The following is an 11449-nucleotide window of genomic DNA, read 5'->3' as shown; positions in this document are numbered from 1 at the left end:
TGACAGATAAACCAGAGAGCCAAAGCTAAAACTTGTTACATTGAAGCAAGAATTACCAAGTTAAATAATACTTACATAAAAGGACAATTAAACATGTTACAGAGATAATTTAAACATTGTCACATGGTGCTGTCTGCAGTGCAGTGCCCCATGTCTGAGCTATCCCTGACCCTTTCTTTTCCTAGCTCTACTTCTCAAAGCAGACACACGGGCCCTGTTCTCAGTCTCCTGGAATTAAAGAAACCAACTCAGTTTCCAAAAAGAGACATTTGAGAAACAACAAACAATGGCATGCATCATAATACTCACCCTTGTTACAATCATATGTTTCAGGCCAGCAACTAGCTCAAACAAATACTCATAAGCAGCCTTGTGTGGCTCCTGCAAAAGGAACCTTTACTTTAGTTTTGGCCTAACCATGTTAACACGTATGTTGTTGGTATATCATAAATGATACACTCTACCTGTATGTTTGAAGGCAGAGGTAACCCTTCAACCAGTGATGCCCTTGGAACCTCCACAACTTGAGTGCCACCTGATCCATCAGGAAGTTCAACACTCCAACATGGGGCATTGTATATACCTAATGCCCCAAAGTCAAACTCAGGTCTCATCCTTTCTGGATAAAATCTTTCAGAAGCAGAAAGGGTAGAGGTTGAAGCCTGTGCATTCATGTCAGCACAGAAGTAAGCTGATTCAGTGTTTCCATCTCTAGCCAGCAATATGACATAATGATTATGAGAAAATGTTCTGGGCATCTCAAGTCTTCTTCACACATGAAATAGTTATAGGGACACATGATAAATGGAGTTTTAAGTGATACAAATTAGCATGGTTGGTTGCACATGTTATGTATCATAGGCATGGTCAAGGGCCTTTGAGCCTTACTTCCCATATATTTTTTTAACTCCAACACCAGAATATTACTTATCCATATTCACACAAAAGTCCTTAATTCAGGCTGATATGGGCACAGACACAAAATTCACATTCAATCTCACCTTTCAAACATATAAAGGTTTAGTGCGCAAGCATTGTAAATCATGTGGGAAGAATCCATTTTATCCAGTGATACATGAAGAAAATACAAAGCATTATACATTATACCACTTTAAATGTCAACAATCCTGAGACTAAATTGAATAGATGTCTCTTGCTAACACAATGTACAATTTAGAATATAAAGCTTGACAATAACCGCCCAAAGGCAAAATGATGTGAAATATGTGAAGCACCACAACATTGTCTACATCTATTAGAAATTCTGTTGTTCTTACATGCAATTATACTCATTCATCCTATAGTTATCACATGAAAAGGAAAGCCGAGGAGCACTTCTTGGAAAAGCTATTTGCTAACATACACTTTGAGAAGAGTCTAGTTTACTCGAATCAATGTTATTAGCACCAAAATCAACATAGGGATCCACCTGAGAAGCAAGTAATAAAAAAGTCAGACGATAAGAAAAACACTACAATAATTGTCTGATCTATAATTAGCATGAAATGAATATATTCTAAGCAAAAAAAAACTTTTCTAGTGACAATTCTCACATAAATTAAAATATTTTAGTGTATAAATTCTCCTTATAACCACAATTTTCCGGATTAATTACTTGATTTTGTTTTTCAAATCTTCTCCAAATTCAATACAAAACTCATTTTCGTGAAGCTATCCCCACTTTGTATTTGATTCACTATCCCTACTGTAGAAAAGAAAACATGTCATTCAGATTTTGTATGCTAATTTGATAAGTAAACAGTACCATTGGTCTTTCTGTCCCTTTGAATGAGTGAAAGGAAGGACTGGCAAAATCAGGAAACTTCAATACGGCATATGCCCCCTTATTGTTACATCTCCTTTTACCAAACTGCAGCATAAAATAGCTTTTAGGAGATATAATATTTCAGATGCTGCGGATTTCATAGGGTTAGAACTGTCTGAAGTGTTAAAATCACCATGTCTGTATAAAATTCCTGTTTGCAGAGTTACTAGTGAAATCAGAAATGTACACCACATGCTAATTGTGAATGAAATTTCCATCATTTCAAGGATAAGTTATAAACACTAGATGTTACTTGCAGAGAAAATTGTAACCACTATAAGAAGTAATCTTTTTCAAGTTGGAAGTGTCATAGCACGGTAAAGCTAGCTTTCCCAGTGAGAGGTTTTAATTTTTTCCATACATAACGTTTGAATCTAATATCTTTATTAAGAAAACCCAAACATGCACGCATTAACCATCCATCAGTAATGATATCTCATACATTAACTATAAGACGTAACAAACAAAATATATCACTAAAATTCAACTTAACAAATTAATTATAAAACATAATGTTAGTCCAGTGCTTGCAACAAGCAGAATAAATAGATTCAAATCCAACATAACAAACTTATGAAGTAAATAATTTATCAACTTCTAAAACCAATATTTCCATTCTCCAAGATATGCAAAATACACTAATGGGAAAATATACAGAGATTTGTGAAGTTGAAATATCACAAATCATATAGTGATTTAAATGGTATTTGTTAAAGTAATGGTGCTTGTAACATTATTTAAATAACAATTATATATAGGTATAGTCATAAAAGAAAATTACAACCAGTAATAAATTAATAATATTGATAAAAAAAATGTAAATTTGAACCTGTGGATAGTCTGGAGCACTAAAAAGTGTACAAAGTTTTCCCGATTCTCCATCATGATCTATGCTGTATCCTCTCAGCATATTCCCAAGATCATCATCTTTACCAGCCCTTGAATCGGGTTCGTCATGTGATCTGATAATCAGCTATGCAGAAAAAATAACATTTACTAAGAGTAATATTATTTGGTAATAAGTCAAATAATAGTTTACACTGATTCTTTTTTACAAATCTAAGCATGCAATGCAATCCATTTTGTGCGATGACAGGTATCATTGATGACAATATGTTGTTATAATAGTTCCAAAAATACAACACTAAGCTCAAGCGTGGTATTTTAGTGATTGCATTCCCGATAATTAAAGTGAAAAGAATCAAGTACAAACAGTATAAGGGAATTTTTGAAAACAATAATGGGGAACTAGCACACCAAAAAACATGAATAATTCAATTTTCTTGCTGGAGCAAATGATTATAATGTTTTGCTTTTCAGTTAACAAATAAATTTCCTGAACATAGGAATATACAGAAATAAGAAAAGAAGGCAGACTATGCTTAAACAGAGTAAGTAAAAGAGAAAAGTGGTGCTTTGCTTCAAATAATAAAGAAAATATGCATTCAGTATTGTCAAATTATCATTTTGAATTTTATTACCTTTAAACTGTGGTTCTTTAGAAATTCCTCAGTGCAATCAGGACCCCACCATAAACCTAACTTATGGCCTGTATTATCCCTCAGACCATACCTGTTTGATGGTCTTGACCAGAGAACATCACTCAACAATATGTTAGGACCTTCATAAGGACAATCTATACAGGATCTTTTAACTTCAAATAACTCGGCTAAAGAGCCAAGATCCACTCTATGTGTTTTATTCCGTTTTGGTCTCTGTGAAGGGGCTGCATGTATGCTACGGAAAAGTCCTCCATGAGTAGTATAAACACAGTTGGCAATAACTGAAGCTAATGGAAGCTCCTTGAAACACTCTAGGAATTTATTGTAGACATCATCACCTTGATCACCATATTTGGCCCACACCTCCTTCTTAAAACCATATCTCGCAGTGCAATATCTTGATTCATGATTTCCACGAAGTAGAAATACTCTGTGAGGCATCAATACCTGAATATGCAATAACAGCCTTTACATACTAATAAATACTCAGTGTGTAATATATACGTAAGTATTCTATTTGTCCATCATAACAGTTATTAGGTCATACAAATATTTCTAAACAGTATCTTCCGTGACCTTTTTTCTCCTCTTGGTGAATGTACACCAAGAAGGAAACAACCGCCAACAAAATCATGAAGGATCTCAACATATAATAAGTTTTGCAGCCATCACCTTACCTTCCAAGCCAGTAAGACCAAAAATACTTCAATTCCCCAAGCTCCTTTATCTACATAATTTCCATTAAAAACGTAAATCTGGTTCTCAGAGGGCACTCCTTCATGCTTGAAAAGAAACATTAAATCATGAAACTGCCCGTGAATAGCGCCAACTACGATTACTCTTGAATCTTCTCCTTCGCAATTGATCTCCACACAGTTTGGTTCTTTACACAAAATACTGCAAGCAGCATCTGTCAATTTGTCCACCAAAAGGGTGGGTACAACATGACAGAATTCCGATGGCAACATCTTCTGTGAGGCCTGCTCAAGGATGACCATCACATCCTGAACCCACTCAATTGTGACACAATCATTAGGCGGCCACATAAGAAATTGCTCAAAGCATGGTAACAGAGACTCCTGTATTTCATCTATCTCATTCTCAAACCTTAAAACGTGTTCTACATCCAACATCTCATCTTCGTTAGTCATGCTCTGTGCTCCATCAATTAGGGCATCCCCATTGCTAATCTTGGCTGACTCAACCACGGGACTATCTTGCATTCCTTCATCCACAAAGCCAACCTGTAAAACTGATCAATGTACCTTAAAGAGAAATCTTAAGTCGAGACAAAATGAAACAAATTAAAACATAACAAGACAGCAAGCACAATTAACCCCTTAACCCCTTACTTCTTCGGCAAGCAAGTTAGGCCTAGCTATTGCAACTCGAGGTTGTTTATCAATAACCCCATGTGCAATTTCTTTCATCCTCGTCACTAAATGCATCCTTTGGTCATCCAAACCTTCAAAGGACATTCTACTTAATATCTGAATGATATCCCTGGATGAACAGACCTGCAAACTGCATCAAGTCAGTTAAGAGAGACAAACATCAACATTGACATAGTCCATGCCGAATTAACCCTCAAACTAAAAGGAATCATTGTGAACCATTTTCTCAATGCTGTAGCGCAAGGCAGTGATGACATCACTCCTAGTCACCTGCAAATATCACCCAACTTATGAAGGTAATGTTCAGCAGGACAAAGATAAACGTGTAAAAAAAACACTTGTAATAGCAGCCGCTAAATTTATCGATGTAAGTACCTTTCTATCTCGGTCATCAACAACCCCACGTGCTATTTCTCTCATCATCACTAAAGAATGTACTTGCTGATCATCTAAGTTTGCCAAAGACATCGAATTTATTCCTTCCAAAATCTTCTGGCACCCATTCTTAATTCTCTCTTTCTGGTGGTCCATGATAAGAGCCCGCAAGCCCGAAGAGAGAACTACATTAACTGACACATGTAACAAAGACAATACCCCAGATGATTATTTTCACTCAAACTAACGTGAAGATAGTTAGAATATAGAAAGGTGAGAACTTTAAAAGTTCAATGAAGACCCAGATATGAGGAATGAAGTGGTGAAGCAGGTTAAGCAATACCCTCACTCCTGGTATAACATTTCTTCCTTCACTTTAGCAGGTACTTCTGCTTTTGTTCTACAAGAAAAATGTTCTTCAAATTGAGAATTTGAGTGCCCCGATTTGGGTAAGGCAGCAAGCGGAGCTTCAAAGTCTTCTCCTTTATCCTGAGCGAGTGATGTACGTTTCCCAAAAGGAAGAAAATTAGGGTTTGCTTCTGGTGCTTCACCGATTCTAATGCTTACGGATCAATGGAAATTGATAATGCAGAAAAAAGGCAGAAATTATATTATTAATTATTATTAATCGTCAATAATTGAAGAGTAATAATAAATATGTTTGTGATAAATGCTTTTAATCACTCCAAGTTTATTTTATTTCTGTAATTGGGAGATATTTGTGATCAAACGATACTTCAGTAATATCTTTCACCATGTGGTTATATTTTTTAAAACAAATACCACTTGGTTACAATTTTATGTTTGAATCAAAGTTCATATTTAAATATTTTTATGACTCAATTGCATTTCACATTACCATAATAATGCATTGAGTTCAATGTTTTTTAGTTTATATAAATCTCCCTATTGTTCACATTAATAATTTTTGTTTTTGTAAATTATAAGAGATTTAAAAACAGATTTTATTATTATTATTATTTAGCGATAACATAAATATAAAATATTTGGTAACATATTATTTAAAAGGGATTGCTAATACAATGTTTTGATATACATTACTCATGAACAATGAGTGATGGAAGCTAAATTTTATAAGGACTTAAAACATAAAACATACTTGACAAATTAAAGTTGTTTTTGATAAACAATATTCATAAAAAAGTAGTGTTAGTAAGTTTCTATATACTCACTTAAATATTGAAAAATGGATGTTTTGTTTTATTTATTTAAAGATTAAGAAGATGACAATATGTTAGGGAAATAGTTTTTAAATGTATGATATAGGAATGAAGTTGGTTCATTTTATTATATCTGCTATTAAAATTATTATATTAACTTGGAATAGGCGAAGTAAAACTAATATTTTTTTTCTATTACATACTAAATGAGAAAATTATTTATAAAATAAATTAACATATTTTGACGATTATAATATTCATAAATTAATAAATTTATGCGATCTTATTGCGTAGCTTATGTTTCGAATATTAGTTAGATTTAATGCACACTTCCATAGTTTAATTTCTGGAATGCTGAATTAAATCCAAACTCGTGTATAGCAGTAATAGGCAGAGAAAATTGACAGGGAGGTGTAATTAGAATTCAGAAGGGGCAGAAAGAAACCTTCATACCCATTTGCTTCTGTGAGTTGGCCCAATGGTGAATTTCCAGTTTTTCATGTGTATTATCGGACGACTCTGAATAATCTACGAATTTGTAATTATTAATAAAAAGATTTTTTTTTTCACAATTACTGTACAAATTTAGATATAAACCTAATGTTGGGTGAGTATTTCCTACGATTTCTATCTTTATTTTTTATTTTTGTTAATGATATCACAAAGTAATACATTCATGGGAGTGGAGATAAAAAAACTGAAGTTTTCAATTTGTTTTTTAAAATAGATTAATTAGCTCATGTATATATTTGATTTTAACATTATAGTATTTTTCCACCATAAAACTGAGAAAGTGAATAAATTATATATTTTAAAAGAATTTAGCCATCAATTCGTCAATTTGAAATTACGAGTTAAAAAATTAAAACATATTTTTCCTTTTTCTAAGTCATGATTTGTTTTTTATTATTTTCATCCATGATTTTAGATATTGAGGCTTTTAAATAGGTTTTTAATTTGATATTTTTAGTTTTTGTATTGTATCATCACTTGGTTATATCACATACCAAACCTTTTATATCTTCACGAGTTATCTTTGTTACCCCAACTAAAAAATAGGATTGAATAATCAGTCAACGAAAAATCTCTCTCTCTCTCTCTCTCTCTCTCTGTACATATATATATATATATATATATATATATATATATATATATATATAGGTATAAGATAAAGATATTGGTAATTGTATTTAATTCATTATTAATACTTAGGAATACCTTGATAAGTAATCTTTAAACTCAACACGAACAAGTGACATCATCGAACGATAACTTAAAGAATTTAAATTAAATTACAATAAGATATTTGACCTTAATTCATATAAACAAAGCAGTTTTCAATAAATATTGATAAGAATTTCTTACATAAGAAACATGTATTTTTAAATACAAATTTTTGGTAGAGTAAAATTTTAAAAGCTTATAATTTTGAAATAGAACTCAGATTAAACTAATATATATATATATATATATATATATATATATATATATATATATATATATATATATTTGGACCATGTTGACAGAGATCGAAGATCAAAATTTAAAATAAATAAAAATCCATTTACTAAAGTGTTTTATTCCTTAATATTTTTCAAGAGCTTAGACATTTATTTTACATATTTATACTACTAGTTAGGAAAATTTTGAATTCTTTTGAATTTTTTTCTTGTACTAATTAGATATTTATCAAACCTTAACATTTTGTTTTTCATATTTTCGTGTTTTATTTTGTGTCTTTTTCATTTTGTATGTCTTTTTCATTTTGTGTGTCGTTTTCATAAAACTACGACTAACGATTTCAAAATTGCTTTAGATTTTTATCGAGTCTAACATTTTCTTTAAGTTGACGTGCCTTTAAATTTACAAAACAAAATTATTTTAAAATTAATTACATATTAACGTTGTCGTAATTAAATATAAATGAAAATTAATTAGTATAAAAGACTTTTGTACTAAAATTGTATTTTCTTTTATTGTGTAAAAACTATGTAGAATAGTTGCCATTCAAAGCTGATTATTTATAAATAAAAAATAAATAAAAAACTATTTTAAAGAAAAGTGATGACACATAATGTGAAAGGGAAATTAGCAAAGATAAACCAATTTATAAATTCTGCCGGCCTTTTTCTTTCTATTTTGCCGCCTCGGTTAAATATTTAATTATTCTGATTATGTTAACACGGTTAAGATAAATATAGTTATATTAAAGTAATACAAAATATACTGTTAATATAATAAACTTGATCGAGTTCCAAAAGCCAAAAGGTGTTTTTGACCTTTTGGAGATGGGAAGAGTAAAAATAAATCTGTTTATTGGTTTAGTACGTTATAATCACTTCAATGTATTTAACAATAGAAATGTTAGAAATTTATTCACATATATCAACAAACAAACATGTCTATTTTTTACAATAATTTGAGTTTAAATTTTATGTATTCTGAATGAATATTATATATCATTGTTTAATAAAAAGTTACTTCCATTAATATGATATTTATAATAATTAATTTAAAGTTAATAACTTTGTGATGGGTGTAATCAGTGAATAACTATACATTGACACAGTTCAAATGACAAATTTTCCTTTATATCACTGTATAAAAAAATGAAGTGCGTAAAAAAACTAAAACTAAAATTTACCTAATTCATCTAAAGCGGAACATTAATTCAAACTAAAGTTTATATAACATCATAAAAAGAACAGGTCAAAGATGACTACTATTAAAAATTACAAAGATTATATCAAAGACATGAATTCACACTATTCACCAGTTCATGATATTAGGTATACTTCTTCGTTCTAAGTTTTAGAAAATTGACAAAAATAAAATTTTACAGAACAAAAATATTATGGAGCAATATACATAACATCTTATATTTATAATTTGACATTTCTATATGAAATTAATGTCGTTTTTCTTCAAATTTTACATTTTATCTTCTCGTAAAAGTCATGATCATAACAAAAAAATACTAATATAAATAAAAAGCATAATAAACTAAATATCATTTAAGTTTTAAATCAAAGTATATCGTACTCTCTCCCGGGGACGACCACCCGCTTTCTACCGAACGGTCTCCAGAGGCTGACCGAGCATTTTTTACCGAACAGTCTCATAAGGTGGACCGACCATCCAAACCAAATGGCTTATCCCAAGCCGAACGGTTCCTCCCAAATCGACCACCGGGCCTACAACCCTAGCCGACCAAGTGGTACAGACCGAACGGATATTCCTAGGCCGAACGGTTCCCCTTAGGTCGCCACCAGGCCGACCACCCATACTGAACGACCATCTCAGCCGACCAACCACTAGGCTGACTGCATGGTTAGATTATAAACAGTAATAGCTCATTAAATCCTCTAATGAAGATTAAGGCGTGATTGGGCCATCATCAGGCCCACAAAAGGTAAAAATCCATTACGACTAGTATAAATAAAGATCTTGAGTATGACTTCAGACCAGGTTGCATAAGATGCGCTATATACATGCATTACTTACCGCTCGGTTACATTACTAACTTGAGCGTTGGAGTGTCTTTAACAAGTACCCGCCCGACCGGCTCGAAGGAGGAGGGAGAACGAACAACTTGGAACGTGAGGAGGATCTAGGTGGCCGTCCGACCTTCACTGAATCTGTCTACCCCTCGATGTGTTCGTCCAGTCATCAAGAGACGCCCAACCAGTCTTCAACGTTCGTCCAGTCTGTCCCAAGTCCTGTCCGGTCCGTAGCGTCTACAACGTTTGTCTGCCCAGTCTTTAGTATCCGTTAGTCTTCGATACTATTAGAAATATTTTAGTAGGATCACACCATAGCCGACCGAAACACAAAGTAATTTGATTTTTAGAAAAAATAATATAAGTTACAAAACATCCAACATTTTACTAAGATGTATATAATAACATATATTTCACTATATATTGATTAGTGTTATAAGATTTTGCACCCGTCGGTTTAGTTAATCATGTCTTTAAGATAAATTTAATACTTTTACCGAGTGTGATTAACATTATTAGTCTATCTATATGTATAAACTTTCATCTACTCTCAATTTTATAAAAGTTCATCTCTTTGTCTCAAATAACTAGTAGAGTCAAAAAAATTCTTTATCAATACACTGTATACAACTTATCCAGATATGATAAAATTTCTCCTTAAGAGTAATAACATTAATTATGACATTATCAATATTTATAAACAATTAGTATATATGTATGAACATACAAATTTTCACATAGTTAATATTTATTTGTTTTGCCTTTCTAATGTTATTATTAATATTATTTTTTTTTCATATAAAACTACGTATTATCATTTCAGTACAACACAATTGGTATGTTAATAATAAATTTGTTATAAAAACTACGTGGTAAAGTTTATTTCTTCTTTAACATTGAAATGAAAAACTGGTTTTAGTAAAATTGAAAACGCTAAAATGGTCTGAAACGCAAGTAAAATAGTAAAGAAAAATGGGAAAATGTCCCTTTAATAATTTTTTTTTGATAATTTTTTAATAATTTATGTGATAGTTGGTGATTAATCTATTTTAAATATGCAACCGAATAAAATAGTGAGACGGTTATAAAAAAACCTATTAAAAAAATTATTAAAATAAAATAGTGATAAGTTGGAACATAAAGATACACCGGATGCATGATTGGTTGGTTCTTTGTGCAAGTAAAGGTCAAAGTTGGTGTCGGAATGTTTAAAGCACGTCACATGGTAATGTGATGGAGTTGTGAATTTTATTTTCTGTGTTTCTCAGACCATTTATTTGCCATAACAATTTGGTTGATGAATAGATTTAGTAGATCAATCTTCAACCACATGATCCTATGACCATAATTAATGTACCACATCTTCAGTCGTGCACTGCCACAACGTACGGATCACTCAACATTTCTAATTTGGTAAATTCTATCTTTTCTCCATATAAATCAAAAATAGGTTTTCATACAAATTAATATATTTGTATTTTTTATATAAATTTTTGAATTTTATATTCATAATAAAATCTTTTATTTTGTATATTTATAAATTGGTTTGTTTTTATTATGTTCTCATTTTTAATTTTAAGTTTGTTTTTATTTTGATACATAGCGTGAACTTGCAAAAAGTGATAAGATTTTAACAATTATTTAAATTTTAGGGTTAAATATGTTTTTAGTC

At 31.2% G+C, this 11449-nt stretch overlaps 1 protein-coding gene across 7 annotated transcripts; it reads right to left on the bottom strand.

Moving 5' to 3' along the window:
- Positions 1–5678, bottom strand: LOC124843834 (serine/threonine-protein phosphatase 7-like). 7 transcript variants are annotated; one of them, XM_088093060.1, is made up of 12 exons: positions 5378–5678; positions 5097–5290; positions 4941–4991; positions 4680–4844; positions 4005–4571; positions 3307–3774; positions 2655–2798; positions 1766–1870; positions 1364–1429; positions 465–662; positions 310–381; positions 1–228 (listed from the first exon to the last, which is right to left on the bottom strand). In XM_088093060.1, exons 2-12 carry the CDS (start codon positions 5250–5252, stop codon positions 160–162), a joined length of 2061 nt encoding a protein of 686 aa, XP_087949186.1. In that variant the 5' UTR covers positions 5253–5290; positions 5378–5678; the 3' UTR covers positions 1–159. The 7 variants fall into 7 exon arrangements, 5 of the variants coding, with proteins under 5 accessions (XP_087949186.1, XP_047176617.1, XP_087949185.1 ...); XM_047320661.2 differs by having other exon boundaries at positions 5440–5678; XM_088093059.1 differs by having other exon boundaries at positions 5097–5678.
- Positions 5679–11449: the final 5771 nt, after the last annotated feature.

Source organism: Vigna umbellata, chromosome 6, assembly GCF_029865625.1.
Source record: "Vigna umbellata cultivar VRB3 chromosome 6, Vumbellata_1.0, whole genome shotgun sequence".
Lineage (NCBI taxonomy): Eukaryota > Viridiplantae > Streptophyta > Magnoliopsida > Fabales > Fabaceae > Vigna > Vigna umbellata.
This window is presented reverse-complemented; position numbering and strand designations above follow the sequence as displayed.

Excerpts from the sequence above, each read along its gene's own strand:
- LOC124843834 (XM_088093059.1), bottom strand. The coding sequence starts at position 5,252 with ATGGACCACCAGAAAGAGAGAATTAAGAATGGGTGCCAGAAGATTTTG. Across the intron at positions 4,845-4,940 it reads GCTACAGCATTGAGAAAATG|GTCTGTTCATCCAGGGATAT; the intron begins GTTCACAATGAT and ends TGCAGTTTGCAG. Across the intron at positions 382-464 it reads CTCTGCCTTCAAACATACAG|GAGCCACACAAGGCTGCTTA; the intron begins GTAGAGTGTATC and ends TTCCTTTTGCAG.